The sequence below is a fragment of the Anastrepha obliqua genome, unplaced genomic scaffold, assembly GCF_027943255.1.
Source record: "Anastrepha obliqua isolate idAnaObli1 unplaced genomic scaffold, idAnaObli1_1.0 ptg000009l, whole genome shotgun sequence".
NCBI lineage: Eukaryota > Metazoa > Arthropoda > Insecta > Diptera > Tephritidae > Anastrepha > Anastrepha obliqua.
In genome coordinates, this window is record NW_026562178.1 from 530,137 (window position 1) to 553,898 (window position 23,762).

Sequence of the window (23,762 nt, forward strand, 5' to 3'; positions counted from 1 at the left end):
CTTAGCTGGTAATTAAACTTTATCGTTATTATAGGAACACAATTTCATTAATGCATGTCTCTTTTAGCTTCAAAGTAACATATCTTGTTAACCAAGTTCCCAAGACTTTAGTGACCGTTTCTGGCATGCTCACTGATTCTCACGAATATGTTAGCTTTCGTCTTAAGGGATAGCTCATTGTTGTCTAACGACGTCCAATTGCAGCTCCAGGTGACAAGTTGACACCGCCGGGACGGCTGATAACATGAATGCAATATTTCACGCAAAAAAGATTGGTTATATCGGATGGTGCGAAATCCTTATGAAACCACAGATCGCCAGAGCTTTTGTCTTCCATTTCGGGGCATAAAAATTATAATTTATAGTGCCTCTATAGCGCTCTCCCATGGCCGAAATGGCATTTCCAGCAACGTTTTTAAGGACACATTGTCCAATGATATCACCGGGGGGGTTAGATGAGTCGGTTTGAGGGGGCATGGGAAGAGGTGGTTAGTGTCGTGCGGGGTACCTTCACATCCCGGACATGTGTTTGGAATGTCGGGGTCGATTCTGGATATGTAGGAGTTTAACCTGCTACAGTATCCAGAACGTAGTGGTGCCAGTGTTACACGAGTCTCACGGGGAAACTGGAGCTCTTCGTCTGCAATAGGTGGTTGGACTCCGATTACGGCATTCACAGGACGGGAGTTCATGAAGGTGGCTGAATTTCGTCCGCGTAGTCTAAGAGGTGTCTCCTGACGTGCCTGGGAGGCGGCTCAGGCTCAAGCAGGTGTCTGCAGGCGTGAAACCTGCGGTAACATCCCAGTACGAACTGCTTGCTGAGCAGTTTGTTGTGCTCCGCTACTGGGAGCATTTGTGCCTCGTTATGTAGATGTTGAATGGGAGACATCAGGAGGCACCCGGTCGCTGTCCGAATGGCTGTATTTTGACATGTCTGTAGCTTTGTCCACTGCGAATCACTAGTTCCAGGCGACCAGACAGGCGCAGCATAGTTTCGAACCAATTGCCTTAAATGTCGAAAGCAACAGTTCTTTGTCTTTGCCCCAAGTGCTGCCGGCCAGCGATTTGAGGACCGTCTTGCGATTTTGGACTTTAGTGGCAATTGCGGTTGTATGCGCTGAGAAGGGTAGCAAGCTGTCGAAGGTTACACCCAAAGTTTTGGGATTGTTAACAGTCGGAATTGGTGTGTCATCGACTTTTACCCTGAGGGGCAGCTTGACCTCCTTTGTCCAGGTGGTAAAGAGGGTCGCCGTGGACTTGGTGGGGGAAAGTTGGAGATTCCTCGCAGTGAAAAAACGAGAAAGGTCGGTGAGGTAGTTGTTCACTTTGGAACACAGGCCATCAATGTCATTGCCCGACGCCATTATCGTCCAGTCGTCAGCGTATGAGATCAGGGAAACTCCCGCTGGTAGTTGGGTGAGCTTCGAAATGTAGAAGTTGAAAAGCAAGCGAGAAAGGACACCAGCCTGCGGTACACCTTGCTTAATCTTCCTCTGCTTTGATGTTTGATCTCGAAAAATCACTGACGAGTGACGACCGCTCAGGTAGTTCGCGGACCACCTCTTCAGCCGTGGCGGGAGTCTTCTTCTTAATTGGCGCGATAACCGCTTACGCGATTTTGGCCGAGATTCACAAAGCGCGCCAGTCGTTTCTTTCTCGTGCTAACCGGCGCCAATTGGACACACCTAGTGAAGCCAAGTCCTTCTCCACCTGATCTTTCCAACGCAGAGGAGGCCTTCCCCTTCCTCTGCTACCACCAGCTGGTACCGCATCGAATACTTTCAGAGCAGGAGCGTTTGTTTCCATTCGCACGACATGACCCAGCCAACGTAGCCGCTGGATCTTTATTCGCTGCGCTATGCCTATGTCGTCGTAAAGCTCATACAGCTCATCGTTCCATGGTCTGCGATATTCGCTGTTGCCAACGTGCAAAGGTCCAAAAATCTTACGCAGAATCTTTCTCTCGAACACTCCAAGCGTCGCTTCATCGGATGTTGTCATCGTCCAAGCTTCTGCGCCATACGTTAGGACGGGCATGATGAGAGTCTTGTAGAGTGTTAATTTTGTTCGTCGAGAGAGGACTTTACTGCTCAATTGCCTACTTAGTCCAAAGTAGCACTTGTTGGCAAGAGAGATTCTACGTTGGATTTCAAGGCTGACATTGTTATCGGTGTTAATGCTGGTTCCTAAATACACGAAGTCTTTTACAACCTCGAAATTATAACTGTCAACAGTGACGTGGGTGCCGATACGCGAGTGCGCCGACTGTTTGTTTGAAGACAGGAGGTACTTCGTTTTGTCCTCGTTCACCACCAAACCCATTCGCTTTGCCTCTTTATCCAGTTTGGAGAAGGCAGAACTAACAGCGCGGTTGTTAAGGCCAATGATGTCAAAATCATCGGCATACGCCAGCAATTGTACGCTCTTATAAAAAATTGTGCCTGAGCGATTAAGTTCTGCGGCTCGTACGATGCTCTCCAACATCACCCCACCCCTTACCTCACCGACCTTTCTCGCTTCTTCACTGCGAGCAATCTGCAATTTTCTCCAAGAAGTCCACGGCGACCCTCTCCACCACCAGGACAAAGAAGTCCAAAGTGCAACATTACCATGGAAGCCGGTTCTACGTTACCGGAATAACTCGGGTTTTTCCCGACCAAGGGCTGCCGCCCCAGTAAACTAGCCCTGTCTAGTGTACCGTATCCCACCCCCAATCTTTCGTCACAGGAGCAATCCATTACACTACGTTTGCTCCAAATATTTCTCTTGACGGCTGGCGTCGAACCCAACCCCGGACCAGAAGTATTCTACTGCTGCATCTGCCACAAACGGTTCCACCCGAACTCCACCTCAGTTAGGTGTAATAAGTGCAACGGGTGGTGCCATCTTAAGACCTGATCAGGCCTTAAGACTCTCAGGGAGTGGTCCACAAAGTATGTGGCCACGTGTTGATCCCGCCCTCAGGCGGCCCCTGCCTCAACGGCGATACCGCCCTCAGTGTCGGGAGGTCAAACTGCCGCCACCAACAACACCTCAACGGTAAGGAGCCCCCATGCGCAACACAACTCCCTCACTGACCCACAAACCTCCTGCTCCTATCCCAGTGCGGGGACAAACCAGCAGCTCTTGGTCCCCCGCACAGTCTGCTCCGTGTGTCAGACCGTAGTTCCTCGAAGTTTGACTACAGTCCAATGAAATTCTTGCAGTGGCTGGTGCCATTTTCGAAGGTGAACCGGCCTGCACGCCACCCGTGAGTGGACACGTGACTTCGTTGCACCCTGCTGCAGAGCTCTGCACCCGCAACCGCCCCCAGTGGCGCGGCCCCCCGTCAACGTCGGGCCACTACAAATTTTGCGGAACGCACAGCAGGACCAACGTAGACAACACCACGCATCCCTCACCCCCCCCGAGTTACGATTACACTCCAGCAAAGTTTTAAGCTATCAAAACTGAGCTGCAACGGACTCAAGAGCAAGATTGACGAAATAGTCGACTTCATGAGCCGGTATGGTATCAAGAGACAAAACTGCACGCTAGCTCCCCCCTGATTACCAGGGACGGCTACAACGTGCATAGAAAGGACCGCGAGCGAGACAACGGCCTAGCGTTCATAGTCCACCATACAGTGCAGTATCGTCTCATCGATGAAGGCACCGACCGCAGGGACAACACCTTAGAATGAAATTTAAATCGAAATTTATAATGGCCCCTATTATGAGTTGCATTCGATCTTCGATATTCGTTGGTTGTCGAAGATCGAAAATCGAATGTCAATTTGGTATTATGAGCGGTGCAGCCCTGTCGAAATTTTCGTTGAATACCGAATTTAGAGTCGAATGCAACTTTGCTTTCGATTGTGTAGCGTATTGTGGGAAAACTTGTTAAAATGTAAGTTATTTGCGATTATTTATTGTTTTATAGTAACCAAATAATAAATATATATATTACTAATTTTGTTAATATTATGCAGGTCGAAAGTCGTGAGTACCAAACAGCAATTAGAAAGGCTAGTTGCATTAATGGAAGAGAATCCACAATTCACAAAAGGGATTTCCACCAAAGTACAAGCAACAAAAAAATGGGAGGAATTAAAACGAATGACGAATAATTGAATAAAGAAAATTTATAACAAAAATAAAACAGAAACTGTGTCGTAAAGGCTTCTATTTAATACTTTTTAGATTTTTCTATAATATTCTAAGAATTGCATACTTTTGCACTTTGCACAAAAAAAACTTTTTTTAACTTTTAAAATTGTTAGCAAAGAATTTCAACACAATCGGTTTTTCTTTTATTTTGATTTGCTGTATCAGCTGAGAAAAAATCATCTATTGTAAATGCGTCGAGCGATCGAAATTCACAATAGTCGTATTCTTCAACGAATGAGCACCATAATACCAAATGAAAATTCGTTCGATCAGCACTTTCGACTATAGTCGAAGATCGAATGTTGCTCATAATAAGGGCCAATATCTATATATCACCCTATCACCTCCTGCCCGGCAGGATATCTCCCTGATATTGGTGCGCCCATCAGGGGTGAAAACCGATTGGTGGTAGGTGACTTTAATGCGCATCACGATCTTTGGCATTCAAGCCTGCAATGGGCAATTGCAGCAGCTCGCGTGACATCACAATTGCTAGCGCAGGTCTGATAAATAGCATAACCTGGCGCCCTATGCTATCGCTTGCATCAGACCACTTGACCAAAGCTGGTTGGACCAGATTCGCGGAATTTACTGAGGACATCTTTGCCGCTCTACCCATCTCCACCGATGTGCGCGCAGGCGAACGCGCATTCCGCAAGGCAATCACAGCCGCCGCGGTTCGCTTCATACCCGCTGGTACGATCCGGGACATGCGCCCCAATTTCCCAGCTGAAGCAGCTGTTCTGGCGAACGAGCGTGATCGCCTACGCCAGGCCGATCCAGGAGATCCTCGGATAAAGGATTTCAATTCGGAGATCAGGCAACTGGTAACCCGACATAAGCGGACTAAATGGGCAGAGCATCTGAAGTCCTGCAACTTCACCTCTGGTGTGAGCAAGCTCTGGTCCACCGTAAGGTCCCTGTCGAACCCGACGAAGCACAACGACAAGGTGGATATCACCTTCAACGGTCGTACTTCGTCGGATCCGAAGAGATGCGCGAGCTACTTTAGCCAGCAATTTATACTGCATCCTCCTGTTCAGGGGGCCATTAAACTCATGAAACCATCTAAAGCCATTGGCCCTGATGGAATAAACATGCTGATGTTGAAAAAACTGGGTCCATTAGGAGTAGAATTTCTCACCAAGGTCTGCAACCTGTCCATGGAAACTCTCATCATTCCTGATAAGAGGAAATTAGGGAGAGTGGTCCCACTACTGAAGCCAGGGAAACCCGCCATCCCAAGGGAGTCTTATCGTCCTATAACTCTCCTTTCCCCAGTAGTGAAAACTCTTGAAGCCCTTCTACTCCCACTCCTTACAGAACACCTGACCCCAGCCTCACACCAGCATGGTTTCTGAAGAGTGCACGGCACCACCACGGCACTCACCGTCATTAACACCCAGGTAAACCGCGGACTAAACCAAAACCGCTCCTGCGAGAGGACTGTCCTAGTAGCGTTGGATTTACAAAAGGCTTTCGATACAGTCAGCCATTCCACGCTACTAGATGACATTTACAGTCGACACTCTCGCCAGGGCTGAAGAGGTGGACCGCGAACTACCTGAATGATCGTCACTCGTCGGTGGTATTTCGAGGCCAAACGTCTAAACAGAGAAAAATAGAGCACGGAGTACCGCAGGGTGGTGTCCTTTCACCCTTGCTTTTTAATTTCTATATTTCGAAACTCCTCACTTGGGGCAAAGACAAAGAAATGTTGTTCTTTAGAAAATGCATAATAGTCTTGATGAATCAGAAATAGTTTTTAATAAATCAAAAATTTAAAATTTGTACATACAAGGGATAACAGTATTGGAAAGATAAATTAAAATAAATTATCAATGATAAAAGTTTATTCCAATAATAATTGCGAAGAAAACAAATGCGGATTTGTTTATTATTATTTTCTCCAACTGTTACACTCTTGGAATCTGGACTCAGTAACTCCATGCCACTTATTGGAGAAGTGATATCGGGATGCCATTAACGTCGATAACGATATTTTCTTTTAGTGTCCGTCCACAGAAATTTCACGATTTTCATAAAAATATGGTCCATTATTTCACTGCTTAACAATGCACACCAAGCCTTCACTTTCAGACTATGAAGTGATTGTTGATATTTTAATAGTGGGTTCTATCTTTTAGGAGACCAATATCCGTAATTCTGGTCCAAAAAAATAGTGTTCACCGTACGAAATCGATCCAGCATTATCTCACAAAATTGTTTACCCAAATTGTCATCGTTAGGCTTAAGGCACACGTAAACGTCGAAACGTTACATGAAAAAAATCAATGTCGATCAACTGGACACGAATAATAGGCCTTAAAATACGCTTCAATTGCGAACCACGCTGTGAACGCGATAACGTGACTAAATAACCCGCACGAATAGTGAAGCCATCGAGGTTCTCTTCTCGGTAATACATTAAAATGTTTTATTAGCATCTGTTATTTAACATAAATTGGCGGTCGACGTAGCCGAATGGTGGTGCGTGACTACCATTCGGAATTCACAGAGAGAACGTTGGTTCGAATCTCGGTGAAACACCAAAATTAAGAAAAACTTTTTTCTAATAGCGGTCGCCCTCAGCAGGCAATGGCAAACCTCCGAGTGTATTTCTGCCATAAAAAAGCTCCTCATAAAAATATCTGCCGTTCGGAGTCGGCTTGAAACTGTAGGTCCCTCCATTAGTGGAACAACATTAAGACGCACACCACAAATAGGAGGAGGAGCTCGGCCAAACACCCAAAAAGGTTGTACGCGCCAATTATATATATATATATGTTTAACATAAATAAAAAAAAAAAAAAAAAAAAAAAAAAAAACAAATTGTTAAAAACCACGCTATTTCTCCGAATGAAGTTGTATATGTAAGTACATATGAATGACATTGGTCTACTGGGAAACCGAGCATCCAAAATTTACGCCACATTTACCTATCTCAAACCTGCAAATTTTCAGATTTCGTGATTTTCTTGGTGTGACAAAGTTATGAAAATTAACGTTTTGACAGTACTCTCGTGAGATAAAGAGTTTCGCGTCTACTCCTCAATGATATTGGTGGAACCATAACTCATATTCATCCGACACTAGTGCTACTTCTTGATATGAGCGGTTAAAGATTCTTACCTAAAAAGTTCTAACATTCTGAATTTGGTCCGCGCCACCAATTTAAATATATATTATCACAAAAACGTTTCATGGTAATTTTAAAAAAAAAACCGCACCAACTCACGCAGTAGCCCATTTCCCTGCAAGCCTGATGCAGAGTATCTTTAAATTTAGTTGTATTGTACAAAATTAAATCCAAATTGTTCGTTAGTTTATAATTTATTAACTAGTTACAATGTAAATAATAATAAAAAAAAAAAAAAAAAAAAAATGGTAATTTTATCCTTCATCGGCTTTTGCATTGGATTGACCAACAACATGAACATTAACTTTTGGCCGAGAGGGACCAAAGACAGTTACATATAATTAAAAACTGCACACATGGATGTATTTTTAGGAATTAATCTACAAGTATTCTTACTTACAAGTAAACAAAAAAAAACATTTCAAAAATTTTATTCAATTATATTTTATAAATTTTACGTATTATTTATTTGTTTTTTTTTTTCGATTATACATTTACCAACTGTTCTGTTCAGTACACCCTAGAAAATTACCATATGAGATGCATTTTCAAATTTTAGAACTAATTTCTAAAATGAGTGCAAAACCGAAGCGAACCTCGCGCCAAATTGTGCTCTGTAATGACGCTAGCTTCGGGATTAGTAAATAAGAAAATATTTATAAGCCCTGAATGTCGTAAAATTTTTAGCTAGCAAAGCAGAAAATATATATTTACAATTTCTCTAATTTCTCAGTGCTTTATTTCAAAACTTATATACCTAAAAGAAGAAAACAACCATTATATCTACTTCAGTACTCTAGGCTTTGGAAACCATTGTCTCATCGTAAAGTAAAAAAGTATTTGTAATTTAATAATATTTATCTGAAATTTCGAAAAATATGCGTATTTTTTCTGCAAAGAGGCATTAACTTAGACCTGAGGAAATAAAAAGTGTCCGTATAATTGTCGCATATAATTTAAGCAATAAAATAATTGCATGAAACATTTTTAAACTATACTAATATTGAATATGATAGCTTAAATAATGATGTTATAATGAAAGATAATAGCCAAATATTAGGTGAAATAAAAAGTCTTGACCGTTTTCTTTCTTTAATCGACGATGTAATAGCATTTTATTATTTTTCTGGCTAATCTTTAGTTGCCCGAATTCCATGAATTTGTCGAATTTCCTTTCAAACATACTCTTTTTTAGTTTTTCTCAAATATTAATATCACCTCTAATCATGTAATATTATGCTATTTTTAAGACTTTCCAAGCACATGTAAAACGGTTGTACCAGCGAAATTGGTTTCTTAAGTGTAAGAGGATTATTTCTAAACGTTTTCCTTGCGTAAATTATTAGTACCAACAATCACATTCATGTATTTATAATTAATATACAATATAAAAGTTTTACACCAACGTTTTTATACTGTTACTTTTAATCATCGTTTAACCTTAGCTTTAAATAATATTAGCAGCATGAAAGTCATAGCATAGCAAATAATATACTGAATTATTAATTCCGACTGTGAAAAAGTATTAGTGATTTTATAAAATCCTATTGGGCGCCCACTAAATTGCTTATATTACGAGATTCATTATATTGTGAATTTTCTATCATCTGTTATTTATAATTCTATTTGTGTAGCCATGCATAGAGGTGCATTTATGTGTAAAGCTGCTGTTCTTGGAGCAGCATGAAAACTCCCCTACGAACGGAGGATGCTGCTGCAGTGACAGTCCTTGGCCGGATATAAATCCGGGTCGCTCCGGTTACGTAGAACCGACTGTCGTGGGAACGGTATATGTAAGGCTCGTGGCTCTTTGTTACGAATCGAAAATATTTACTCACGATAAAATTTTAGGCAATTTTCTTGTAGGCACGGATGTGATTAATTGTCCCCAGACTAACGTACCGATACCAAAGAATATGCACCATAACCATTGATCAAGAGATAATGCCTTTGTGGAGAAAGCCATTTTACCATATTGTATTATTACGACCTGAGAGACATATATACATGTATTAAGTACATAATTACATAACCATTCAAATTTGTACCTGGGCAATCATTGTAAAAATCCATATGGTATAAAATATTGGATTAGTTAACAGGCCTTCTATTACGTTCCTCTGTCCATGTATTTTTCTTGCATTGATTTCATTAAACAAAGTCATCATAACAAAAGTATTGAAAATAATAGTGAAGTGTTGTGTGGGTCCAGCACCAAGTTCTTGACCTCGACCAGATTCAATATCAAGTATCCAATCTCCTGAAACGAAAAGCATCATCATACGGAAACATCCGTATAGACAAATTTGCGAGTGAATAAATCTTGTATGTATTAACGTTATACTATTTAACTTGGGGTTTTAGAGCGCTCGAATTTGGACTCTAAATAAAGCAACCATTTTAAGTTAATTGCAAATTTATTTTTATATGCATTTGATAACATTGTGTGTTGAATAAAATTTCCGAAAAATGATATCGCAGCTCCAAGCGTATCTTCGATGAAGTAAGGTGGTTTGATAACCGGATATTAATCCGCGTCAAACAGTGAGCCTCAGATGATTACTCAGATGATTTTCTCCCCAGGATTTTGAGAGTAAAGTTTAACCATTTCCTCGAGCTGTTCAATCATATAGCGTTTCATGGTTAAAAGTCAAGACTAAATGTCATACCCAAATTTCAAAGTTTTAGCTTTAAAATGACAAGATAGCGGATATATATAGTTCAATTTCGAACGCACTTTTCCAACAACCCTATATATATGCAGGCCAGCCAGTGCCTTACCCACAAACAACAAGCCGAAAATTATAAATAACTGATACAGAGCTTGTCCTAAAATATTTTTCATCATTGTGCGTGATATTAGGGGTTTGGTACGCCCGTAGGGTTTTCGCAATAATAAGTCAGGTGTCGGAAGTTCAGTAGCTAGTGCCAAAGATGCAAGGGTGTCCATAATGAGATTTACCCACAACATCTGAACAGCCTGCCGATTAGAGAGTAAATATTTGAACATGTTAAAATACATACTTCTCACAAACCATGCTTTACAATTCCAGTGGAAATTACCTTTAGTGGTGAGTCTTGCACGGCACATGCACCAATAAATGCAACAATTACGGCAACAACGTTAACAGTGAGTTGAAATTGCAAAAATTTAGCAATGGAATCGTACACATTACGCCCCCACATTACCGCTTTTACAATACTGCTGAAATTATCATCTGTCAATATAATATCGGATGCTTCTTTAGCCACGTCCGTGCCAGCAATGCCCATCGCAAAGCCCACATCAGCTTTTTTCAATGCAGGGCCGTCATTCGTACCATCACCAGTAACTGCAACTACCTCGCGGTTTTCGCTTACTTTGCTATCAATTATACCTGTCAATCATTAAGAAATTGGAACGTTACAATACAATTTCGAAACGAATTTTTATTTTAAAATTTTTAGTTTACCTTTAACAAGGGTGTATTTGTCAGTAGGCGACGATCGTGCCAACACACGCAGCTTCGGCCAAATTTTATCGAGCAAGTGTTGTTGAACCTACCACAAAAGGATCCAGTTAAATAACGCGATTACTATGATTAAAGAAATAATTGCAAACACAATTAACTCACGTCTCCGTTGCTGTCCCTAATACGACGGTTAAACTCCTTGCCTTCTAATATTAAAAAATCTTCGTTAGGGCGCAGTATGCCACATTTCGAGGCGATTGATCGCGCAGTATTTATGTTATCACCGGTAACCATACGAACAGTTATACCAGCACGTTGACATTTACGTATAGCATCAGGAACTTCTGGACGGACGGGATCTTCAATACCTACCACACATAAACATGTCAAGTTGGTCATAACATTATCTTCGTCATCCCAATTTGGTTCACCATCTATATGAACTTCGTTAATTGCCGCTTTCCCTGGTACGAAATCACGATAAGCTACAGAAATAGTTCGTAGCCCATCACAAGCCATTGGTTCGATAACTTCACGTATCAACCGTTCCTGCATGTCACGAGTGAATTTTTCCAAGACCCCGTCATGTCCATAAATAAAAGAGCATCTAGGTTTTGTAAAATTACAATATCAATTTTTGTTTTCGTAAATTTAATGTGTGCATACTTCTTAAGCATAATTTCTGATGCTCCTTTCGAAAAGAGACGATAACCACCATTTGGCCGAGGTATTACAGTACCCATACTTTTGCGTACCGAATTGAATGTATATACACGAGTGAATTTATCCTCAGTAATTTCATCTCGAATGGACTGATACTTTACCCCCAGACCTTGTACGAATCCTAGTAAAGCACATTCGGTTTTATTGCCAACTTGTATGGGTAAGTCACCAGGATTTTGACCATGCTGCAAGCATACAACGTATTTTTCAACACTTTAAATTAGTTTTGGTGAAAACTTACCATAATGTTGGAGGTGTACGCTGAATTAACTGAAATACCCACAGTTATTAAGTTTCCTACGTGTTGCGGTATATCGTTCAAAGTTGGTAGAACTTTACATAACTTTTCACATATATAGGATTGTACGACTGTCATCCGATTTGTTGTAAGTGTACCAGTCTTATCAGAACAAATGGCAGTGGCATTGCCCATAGTTTCACAAGCATCCAAATGTCTCACCAAGTTGTTATCCTTCATCATTTTCTGCAATGGTCGACTTAAATACATGAAAAAGGACAATTTTCCCTTAGCAAAGGCCAAATTCAACTTTACCTTTACGGAATATGCTAACGATAATGTTACAGCTAATGGCAAACCTTCTGGAACTGCTACTACTAATACGGTCACGCCAATAATTAAGTGTTTGACCAAATTATTTGCATAAGTATTTTTCCATGGCTTCTCTTCAATAACAAAAGTCTTTATGCAAAACTGTATGACTAATATAACTACAGTTAAAACAGCTATTGTTGAACCAGCATAACCGATTTGTATAGCCAATTTTGTCAATTTCGCTTGCAGGACAGACTTTTCCTTTTTGTGGCCAGTCTCAACTGATGACGAAGCTTGTTGAACGTGATTACCATCGGACTCAGATTTGATACCATCTGGTGGTGGTGGAGGCACATGCATATTTTTCATTGGGGCTCGGCCATCATCAGTACCTACATATATAAGAAAAATATTTTAGACGCATTAATTTATCTGTACAACTATTGAAATAGGTGTGGGTAAAAAAGATATCAGAGAAAGTAGAAAACCAAATATCACACAAACACACATACGATATTTTAAAGGGCATAATAAATAAGCCAATAAGTTAATTAATTTAAAAAAATAAATTGTGAATTAGTAGTTTAAGGTCCAGCGCACACGTTTTAGTTTTAAATAATCGAAATGTATCACGCATACATATAAAATAGGATATACGAGTATCTAATATTACAGCATGGAAAGTGTATCACCATGGAGTATGGAGTAGTGTATCACCATCTTAAAACTGAAAACAGAACCTGCCGGAGCCTTACAGTTTTAAAGTAATTTAATGTTAAAGTTCTATAATTTAGCGAAAAGTTGGTGTTGCCACATGCCTCAAATATAAACGAAGTTCGTATGCAGGGATGTTCAGTGGAAGGTTCATTGTAAAACTGCAGTATTTTTTGCTGTAATTTAAAATTGAGAAATATTTTTGAAAATAAAAATATACCACTCATTTTAACTTAAAAACAATGATATTAAGCGTATCACAAAAAATAATAAAGTAATTAAAACTAAATTAAATTAATTAACACAGTATTTTTGCGTAGAACTCCTTATCGCGTGGGCGGCCTTCGGCCGCTCTTCAAAAAAATAACCCTCATCAGTCCAACTCTGGCTACGCAATCCACAGTATTTTTGCATAGAACTTCTTTTCGCGTGGGCGGCCTTCGGCCGCGCTTCAAAAAAATAACCCTCATCAGTCCAACTCCGGCTACGCAATCCACAGTATTTTTGTGTAGAACTCCTTTTCGCGTGGGCGGCCTTCGGTCGCTCTTCAAAAAAATAACCCTCATCAGTCCAACTCTGGCTACGCAATCCACAGTATTTTTGCGTAGAACTCCTTTTCGCGTGGGCGGCTTTCCGCCGCACTTCAAAAAAATAACCCTCATCAATCCAACTCCGGCTACACAATCCACAGTATTTTTGCGTAGAACTCCTTTTCGCGTGGACGGCCTTCGGCCGCTCTTCAAAAAAATAACCCTCATCAGTCCAACTCTGGCTACGCAATCCACAGTATTTTTGCGTAGAATTCCTTTTCACGTGGGCGGCCTTCCGCCGCGCTTCAAAAAAATAACCCTCATCAGTCCAACTCTGGCTACGCAATCCACAGTATTTTTGCGTAGAACTCTTTTTCGCGTCGGCGGCCTCCGGCCGCGCTTCAAAAAAATAACCCTCATCAGTCCAACTCCGGCTACGCAATCCACAGTATTTTTGCGTAGAACTCCTTTATGTGTTAAAACCATTGAACCCAAAATTAAAACATCATATGCGTGGGTGTAGTAAGGAGGCACAATAACTCCCATCCCCATCATTAAGACTAAACTTAAATACTTAACTTTTGTTCATATTTTTGTTTCATTTGCAGGCATCCGGCAACACCATACTGTTGTCATTCCAATCTTCTTCTTATTCGCGTTTAAAATTGGAAAGTGATTGCATGGACAAATTAATTTGCATTTAATTTTAATACAAATAATTCGAATATAAGCATAAAAATCAGTTAAAACACGCGTGTGAGTGTATATTTGGTGAATTTTAGTGAAGTGTTAAAAAATATATAGTGTAATGTGGCAAATTATTGTGAAGTTCCAAAGGTCATTTTGAAGGCAAATAATTATGAAATTATTATTTCCACATAGATTTGATTTACACAATGGCTCAAATGCCGATAGTGGCTGACAGCCGACGCAATTTAATTGAATTTTTAGAATAATATTGTAGAGAATGAAATTTTAAGCTTATTTTGTGTATGATATTAGAAGGGTTCCAATTGGGAAATTTCATATTTCGAAGCTATACAAGTGTCCGTATATTAAAGAAATAAGCTTTTAATCACAATTTTAAGACTTTCTCTCAATTCTTTTTCTACAAATGTTCTCTAGGATTGAAATCTGGGCTTTGGAGGGATAGTAACGCCTTTGGCAAAGTATTGCTCACGATTTTATTTAATAAGTTATCAAATTTGGGCTTCCATTCGGGTTTTTGTCAATGCATTGTCATTCTTAAGTAATAGGCGGTGTTTAGTCACAATAAAACGATAATTTCCGAATCATTAATTGCGTTTTCTGAATCCCCTCAAGAGAGTATTCTATGTGGGCCCTCTGCTTTTCGTTTTATTTATAAATGACATTACTACCTGCTTTTCTTTTACGAACTGTCTGCTTTATGCAGATATTTTAAATTTACTTATACGAAAATACACGTCTTACTGCCGCACTACAGTGTTTCTAATTCAGTACAAGAAAATGTGGGATCAAAGATCTTGGTATTATTTTTCTCTGATTTTTTCTTTCTTCAATATTCATACCGTTATTTCACCTTTAGTTCTCTATGCTTTAAAATTATTAAGTACATACATCTTTTGCACGCTCCAATTGAGAATATACCACATTCGTTTGGAGCCCACACCATAATAACTTAATAAGCAAAATTGAACGCGTTCACAAAGTTTTTTTGAGGTTGATATTACGTGCGTAAAAATTCTTGAGGCCTATACCACCATATAGTAAAAGTTTATTTTTAATTAATCTTAAGTCATTGGAAGCTAGATCTCTGCTCTCTTTGCATTTTGTTTTTAACAGTGTTAACAGATTGCCCCTTTCTATAGAAACAAACTTATTTCAATATCTTGCAAAGATATTTACAAGGCATGTATGTATATATTGGGTTATTAGTCTGAGTAGAATCAAAATTTTTAACGAATCTGTTTTACCGGTGTTTTCCAGCTGAAGATTACATTTTTGCTGATTGTCTAAACATTGCATCGCCTCAAAAATGCTGTACAGTTTAGTGTGTGGTAGACAAGTTGTATGTTACAGTGTTTCCAAATGGAGAGAAAGATAACAGAAAATATGATAAATCGTTTTATCTACTGTTCCAGCCATACTGACCCAAATAAACATATATATTATATATATATAAACTCGTCACTACGAAATGGTATCACACTGCAATAGTAGGTCTAGTAATGTCCCCATGTCAAACCTCACATCTTCTTAGGATGCAAAGTACTCTCTGCTTAGCTTTCTCGCCTTTTCACTGTAAGTGTGAACGCACGTGTTTTTCAAATCGGTCAGCGAAATAAAATCTATAACTAATAACTAGTGCGCACAACTGATCTGAGATAGTGACTCTAAACATCCAAAGTGTCAACTGACTCGTTAAGCTTTGCTTTGCGTTACGATTGTGTATTTAAACATAAAAATCAAAACAAAAATAAACATGAAACAGCATTATTGCTTTATATCTGCATATGAGTGTCCTTCACTCACACCCGTGCGAGAGTAGAAGCTCCCACAGTGAATCCTATAAAATACCAACAATACCAACAAACAATAGTTATCTCTCAAACCAACCGCTTGCGGTCCGATCAAGCGGCATTATGCCCTCGCGCGCGGATTAAGGAACAAAAGCAAACGAAATAAACAGTATGAATTCTCATGCTGTGACTGCAGTTTCTCTCTCAACAGTCAGAACAAACACCAGCACCCCAACGACAGCAGCAACTTCAACAACAACAACAGAATCATCAGTATCCAACTCAATCTGCAAAATGTCAACGACTAATGCAATAGGCAGCAACGCGAAAAAAGAAATGCAAACTACACCCAAACGTACTCCCAGCTCACCTGACAAAGCCATTAATAAATCAAATAAAAAACCAAAACAACATCCCACCAAACAGCAATAACTAACATACTGGTTGAACCGACCACCAACTGAGAATAGATTCGACATACTTCTTCAAGAGAGCATGTGGAAGAATCTACCAACCAAGAGCAACAAAGGCCGCTACCATCGAAGGTGGTCGAGTAAAAAAAAAATACCAAAACCACCACCAATATATGTAAGTATGTCAAGAATGTGCAATACTTAACCCCTTCGGACCTCATGTGCAGAATTATGCACATAATGTTTAAAGCCTTATAATATTTTTATTTTACTTTGTTGACAACACTTGGGAAAGCTCTACTTGACGCCATCAGAGAATTGATGGAATAAAGTCTGGACAGGAAAATCTCATTAAAAATACCAACGATATTGAAACTGCATAGCGTTTTTTAATGACACGACTATTATGTCACTAAGCCGATCTACACCAACTCTACCACCGCAAACCACAAAATAAAACATTCCTGGCGCGGTTTTAAAAAAAAACTAAAACAAAAGAGAAAACTGAGAAAAAAATGGCAGACTACAAGATTTCCAGATGACAAAAAACCACTTAAAAAATTAAATAAAGAAGTTAAAGAACTATTAAAACATGAAAAATACAAGAAACTAAGCAATTACCTTAAACATATTGACGCAACAAAATCTACAAACATTGTGGAAGGCGACATAAAAGATGGTCGGAGCAGCAATACACCTTTCGCCAATAAGAACTACAATCGGACAATGGGCCCGAACGTCATCGTAAAAAGCGACTTATATAGCTCAACATTTTAAAAATATATTTCAAAATGAAAATAACACCGAATTCGATTTGACTCATACAACGAGCAAATCATAAAAAAATCCTTACTAAAAGAGATAAAGCAATTAATTTCGACATTAAATAACAACCAATCGCCTGGATATGACCTCATCTAGGGAAAAATTTTAAAACAGAGCAATAATTTATTTCAGGAACGTTTTTAATGCTACTATTAAGTTCAAATACTTCCCAAAGACATGGAAAATTGCTGAAATCATTGCGATCCCAAAGTTTAATAAAGACGCAACGTTTGCATCGTCGTACCGACCATTAAGTCTGCTGCCGGCAATATCAAAAATATTTGAGAAGCTATTCTGTGATCGCATAGAGCCCATTATAACAAAAATAAATGTAATTCCCCAACATCAGTTCCGATTTAGACGAAAACATTCAGCAATCCAACAAGTGCACAGAGTCACCCACAAAATTAAGACTTCAACAATAAACAAGCATGCGTGGCTGTATATCTTGACGTTAAAAAATTTGGCAAGTATGGCATCCTGGATTACTGCACAAACTCCAATCTTGGTTGCCATATGACTACTTTCCAGTGCTGAAAAGTTACATCCAAGATAGAAAATTGTATATTAAATATAAAGACGCATGTTCATACATTGAACTTATGAATACAGGAATCCCCCAAGGCAGTGTATTAAGACCCACTCTGTATCTCATCTACACCGTTCCTTTACCATTAGCGTCTTCAGAAAACAGCATGATTGCGACGTTTGCAGATGACACTGTACTGATGACATCTCATAGAGACCCGGAAATAGCACACACAAATTTACAAAACGACCTCAACAAAACACTGGACTGGTTCAAAAAATGGAACATAGAAATTAATGGCGACAAAACCATTCAAGTCAATTACACGAACAGAAAGGTAACCATCGACTCATTACAAATTGGAAACTCTGACGCGATTACTGATAGGAAAGCTAACTACTTAGGCATTATAATTGACTCTAAACTAAACTGGAAGAATCATATAATAAAAAAAAGAAATGAAATTAAAAATCGTTTTCGGCAACTATATTGGCTGTAAGGACCTCAGTCAAAGCTCTCGCTGCAAAACAAAACCTTAATTTACAATACGACAATTGCACCAATTTAGAAGTATGGCATAGAAGTTTGGGGCACAACTTCTAAATCCAATTTGACAATCCTGCAACGTGCCCAGTCGGAGATACTTAGGACAATAACAAATGCACCATGGTATATACCAAACGCTGACATTCACCACGACTTAAACATCGATACAGTTGACGAAGCAATACAAATTGCGAGCAACGGGCACATAAGCAGACTTCTGACGCACATAAATGCGACGATGAGGAAGCTTCCAGTTGAAAAAAAATTCAATAAGAAGAGACTAAAACGAAAAACCACAACAGACCTCTTGTAATATAATAATCAGAAATATGCTTATGTAATTACCTAAATTATTATAGTAAATATTTTAAAAATGTACTACATATTTCTAAATGATCCTGAAGTGCAATGCAACTATCCAAATATCTTTAAAATAAATTACTTATTGTTAATATAGGCAGGTGTAATAGTTTTTGGAAGCAATAAAAAAATTGGCTGTCAATTAGAGATCATATTTAGAGTTAGTACTACTTTCGAAATTAGAGGCTCACAGGAAATGAGTTATAAGAAAAGTATTGTGAATTTAAAATGCAAAAGTAATAGTTAAATTAAAATAATTTCACGAGGTCGTTCAGTAAAAAAGAAAATACAAATGAAGATACCAAGGCATATTTTTGAGCGAAATTTAAAAAAAAGTGCGATGCAAGGTATCCATTAGTTGTGTGGTGCTTGGGTTTATTAACTCATAGGCAAGAAAAACTTCTATTCAATAAAAGCACACCATTTGACATTCTATAGTATCTACAAAATGATTTCTGTAATTTCTGTAACCTGTAATTAATTTGTATACTTTTATACCAAGAATGATGGAACAGAATATTTCAACTTCATAAACGAGCTAATGAGGAAGGGAAACGTTGAAAATTTAAACAAAATTCTAAACAAACACGCAAGCAGTTGCCTAAAACTATAGAATAAATAATGATAGATATCTGTTGGTTTATAAAGAACATTTTTTAGGAAAACGAATAAACAAGCATAGGAAAGGGCTACCGCCATTTCAAGAAATGATGTGGTGAACAACGAGAACAACTAAAACCATAAAAGATAATGGAACGTTCAAACCCCAATCTTCTTTATTATCATTTCTGATTTTTAAAACACTCCATTTTAATTTTATCCTACTTAGATCTACTTCATCTACGTTTTCTAAGAATATTAATAATACGAGTATTATTATTTGAAAACTCATTTTCAAGTTTTAACCAGTAATAATCGTGTTTAAAACAATACTTTTTAACTGAAGGGACTTATGTAATAAAAGATATAATACTTAGCTACTATTTAAGGAAGTTAAACATTGATAATTCAGTTCTAATGATACTTAGTAACTCGGCTCGAAATGGATACAAATGAAAAAAAGTCTAGTGAAATAGTTAGTCCTTAAGAGGACAAACATCTTTGTGGAACATAATACCAACCACACTAAGATCCTGCTATAATGAATTAAACTAATGATACATCTCATTATGTCACAAATTGGAAGAAAAATTGGCTCAACGATTTGTTATATATGATTTGGTATGTATCATTTACTTTTATTGATTTTTGCAACAAATTTTTTCTTCATGTTGCGGGAGACTGACTTTGCTTTTTTGTGGAAGACGTTGGCTCGTTCAAGTTATTTTTTATACAATAATTGCGCATACCATACGTTCGTAAGCCATGCCCTTTCTTTAATTATGACGCCTTACATACCTATCATATACAGTGACCGACAAAAGTATACATATACCCCCATTTCCACTGGATTGAAAGTTCAAACACTTTACTGAAAAATGTGTTTACACAGTTTTATTTGAAAGCTTTTTCTTATCATTATAAACTTTAAAAAATCCATACATTAACATAAAATAGCAAAGCTATGGCAAAAAAACCTAAAACCAACGTTGAAAAAAGTCTACAAACAGTACACAAATAACTTACTGCACTGTGAAAAACTTCACTTAACTCCAAGTAATATTGCTTCTTAGTACTTAGTTGGTCGACCATTAGCATCAATTACAGCTTGAAGCCGTCGTAGCATCGAGGTGACTAAATTTGTTAACTTGCAGAAGTTATATTGTTCCACGCTTCTATTAATCGTTCTTTGAGTACTGCAGCGCTTGAAATCGGATGTTTTCTAATTTTTCAATCTAAAATTTCCCAGACATGTTAATAATATTCAAATCTGGGCTTTGCGGTGGTGTATTTAATTTCCTTGGAGCATGGTAAAGCAGCCAATCCTTCACAATGTGTACTGTGTACTTTGGATCGTATTCCTGCTGAAAGACCCAACCTAGACCAAGCTCCAAATCATCCCCCAAAGATTTCAGATTGACTTCCAATAGTGATTTGTATTTATAACGATCCATATTATCTTGAATAAATACTAATCTTCCAACTCCAGATGCAGCAACAGCTCCCCAAACCATTACATTGCTGCCACCTTGCTTCATTGTTGATACCAAATTCTTCGGACTCAGTGCAGTATTTTTTTTTTCCTCCACATTTTTGCTCTTCCATCGCTACCGAATATATTAAACTTCGACTCATCAGTAAACAAAACTTTTTGCCAAAAATCCATCCACTTTTCCCTGTGTGCTTTGGCGAACTCCAGGCGAAGTTTACGGGCTTTTTTCAGAAATAAGAGGCTTTTTTCTTGGTGTTCTACTATGAAAGCCGTTTTTGTTCAGAGCTCTTTGAATTGTTCTTGGATGAACACACTTGTTGCATGAGCTTGCTATATCCTCGGCCAATTTCGGAGCATAAACTTTTTGATTTTTGTCCACTTCTTTTAGAATCTCTGCGAGATAACGGGTGATCAATCATGAGGTGCTTTTTTCAAAAAAAAACAAAAATGTAAATTATGTTCAAAACCTTTATTTATCATTTGAAAGGACATTCTTTGACATTTACTTTTTGAATATGACTTCATTCAAATGTTGGCCGCAACTACGCTTAAGGTGGTCCATTCTGAAGGTCCAATTTTCAATCACTCGTTCGAGCATTTCGACTGGTATGTCGTGAATAACACGCGTAATGTTGGCTTCCAGAGCTTCAATCGTAGCTGGTTTATCAGCATAGACCTTGGACTTCACGAATCCCCAAAGAAAAAAGTCCAAAGGTGTGATATCACAAGATCTTGGTGGCCAACTCACAGGTCCTAAACGTGAAATCAGCTGCTCTCCGAAATGACTTCTCAATAAAGTCATTGTTTCACGAGCTGTATGGCAAGTGGCTCCGTCTTGTTGAAACCAAATGTCGTAGAGATCATTAGATTCAATTTCAGGTAGCAAAAAGTCCGATATCATGGTACGGTAGCGAGCACCATTCACAGTTACGTTGCGGCCATCATCATTTTTGAAAAAATATGGACCGATGATTCCACCAGCCCATAAACCACACCAGACCGTTGTTTTCTCTGGGTGTAAAGGTAGCTCTTGAACCTGTTCTGGTTCCCAAATACGGCAATTTTGCTTATTGACGTAACCATTGAGCCAGAAATGCGCCTCATCACTGAACAAAATTTTGCTCGAAAACAGCGGATCTTCTTCAATCTTTTCAAGAGCCCAATCAGCAAAACGGTGACGTGCAGAAAGGTCATTTGGCTTTAGTTCTTGTACGAGCTGTATTTTGTATGCTTTTAAATGAAGATCCTTCCGTAGAATTGACCAAGTTGTTTCATACGACAGTCCAAGTTGCTGAGAACGGTGCCGAATCGATTCATCGCGGTTTTCACGTACACTCTCTGCTACTGCCACTATATTCTCAATGCTTCTTGCTGGACGTGGTCTATTCGGTCGAGAATTATCCACCAATGAATATTCGGATTCAAATTTGTTGATGGTATGTCGAATAGTGTTTAAGGCAGGCCGATTATGTTGACCATAATGCGGTCTAAGCGCACGAAAAACATTTGTCACAGAACGCTGATTTTCATAATACAGTTGAACAATTTGTAGACGTTGTTGCGGTGTGAGTCTTTCCATGATGAAATGCCAAACGCTGTTCAACAAATCCACGATGACAGTTTGCCACAACTCGCGCGCGATCTGTAAAAAAAACGGAAATGAAAAAACTCCTCTTAATTGATCACCCGTTAGTTTGCTCGGGCGGCCACTGCACGGCTTATTTTCCGTAGAACCACTATTTTTAAAGTTTTTTACAATGGTCTGGACTGTTGCACGACTTAAGTTTAAGATTTTGGAAATTTCGCCATATGATTTTTTTTCCTGTGCTGAATAACTAAATATCTAACGACAACTGATATTTCTTTTCGAGGAGCCATTGTAGATGCTTAAGTATTCAAATTGCAACTAAAATCAATATTAGCAAAGCAACAAACATAAGAAAAGGATATCAGAACATAGGATATCACAACATAGGATATCAGAGTACAAGCTAGGAAACCGGTTCTGTATGTACACTTTTGTCAACGCTGGTTTTGCGTTTTTTTAGCAAACCTGCCTTGTTTTATGTTAAAGAATTTGTTTTAGTTAAGTCGTTTAGAAACAGATTTCAAATGAATTTGCATAAACACATTTTTAAGCAAAATGCTTGAATATGAAATTTGTAAGTTCATGTCAAGAGTTTGTACAGGGTGGGCCATACAGCGTTTGCGTTTTGAACCACCTATTTTCCTGAGAATGGTAACACAAAGTTCATAATTTACTTCAAGGTTTGACATTTACGAAATGGGACGCTATCCGCTTGAACAAAATTCGGAAATATTGAAAACCTATTTCCAAAGTGGTGGGTCTTCTTCTTCTTTTCTGATTTTCACATCGGTGGTTGCGTCAAAAAGCAAAATTGTCGGATTTGGGGCTCAGAAAATCCACACGTTACTGTAGAGAAGCAAATGCATCCACAACGAGTGTTAGGTGCGGTTTTTGGTCTGGCGGCATCATCGGAGTTGTTTCTAAAAATTGAATACGATGACATGGACGACATTTGGTTTCAACAGGACGGTGCAACTTGTCACACTGCCAAAGTTATACTCGAACTTTTGGCTACCGTTTTTGAAAACCGAATAGTCAGCCGAAATTCCGATATTAATTGACCGCCTCGGAGCTGTGATTTAAGCCCGTTGGACTATTTTTTATGGGGAGCCGTTAAGGACAAATGCTATGCGAACCATCCAGAGACAATTGATGCTTTAAAACACGAAAGCGAAGTTGCCATTTATGAAATTGGAGCCCAAAAAATCGAAAATGTGCTTAAAAATTCGGTTGATCGAATGGCCTACTGTAAAGCCAGTCGTGGCAGTCATTTGAACGATATTATTTTTCATTCATAAATGACAATGTTCAATCTTCAAAATAACAAAAAAAAGTTTGAAAAAATATTGATTAGTTATTTTTATAGCCGTTTCAAAAAGCAAATTTTACATGGCCCACCCTATATTACTTTTTCATATCGCACTTTTTACGTTAAACCGTAACAACTCAAAAAGAAAAGGAAAAGAGTAACCACTCAAAAATTGGTTATTTTAGCGCAACTACTAAACAAATAAGAATGAAACAACCGTTATATTGTTTTTAATGATATTTTCGTGCAATTACATATTTTTTCCCTTGTAATACCTATATTATTAATATTTACGGAAACAGTTTTTCGTCTCTACTGAAAATGTTCAGATTTTGAGTTG

The 23,762-nt window shown here is 38.5% G+C and overlaps 1 protein-coding gene across 4 annotated transcripts in view; it reads right to left on the reverse strand.

Moving 5' to 3' along the window:
- LOC129251166 (plasma membrane calcium-transporting ATPase 1) overlaps positions 1–23,762 on the reverse strand; it is a 267,827-nt gene that overhangs the window by 120,716 nt on the left and 123,349 nt on the right. For all 4 annotated transcript variants that reach the window (XM_054890525.1, XM_054890524.1, XM_054890526.1 and 1 more), the window contains 9 exons: positions 12,016–12,407; positions 11,704–11,946; positions 11,406–11,647; positions 10,902–11,346; positions 10,740–10,827; positions 10,351–10,664; positions 10,069–10,267; positions 9,336–9,547; positions 9,126–9,277 (listed from right to left, as the gene is read on the reverse strand). In XM_054890525.1, coding sequence (XP_054746500.1) covers positions 9,126–9,277; positions 9,336–9,547; positions 10,069–10,267; positions 10,351–10,664; positions 10,740–10,827; positions 10,902–11,346; positions 11,406–11,647; positions 11,704–11,946; positions 12,016–12,407 — 2,287 coding nt within the window. The remainder of the gene's footprint in view (positions 1–9,125; positions 9,278–9,335; positions 9,548–10,068; positions 10,268–10,350; positions 10,665–10,739; positions 10,828–10,901; positions 11,347–11,405; positions 11,648–11,703; positions 11,947–12,015; positions 12,408–23,762) is intronic.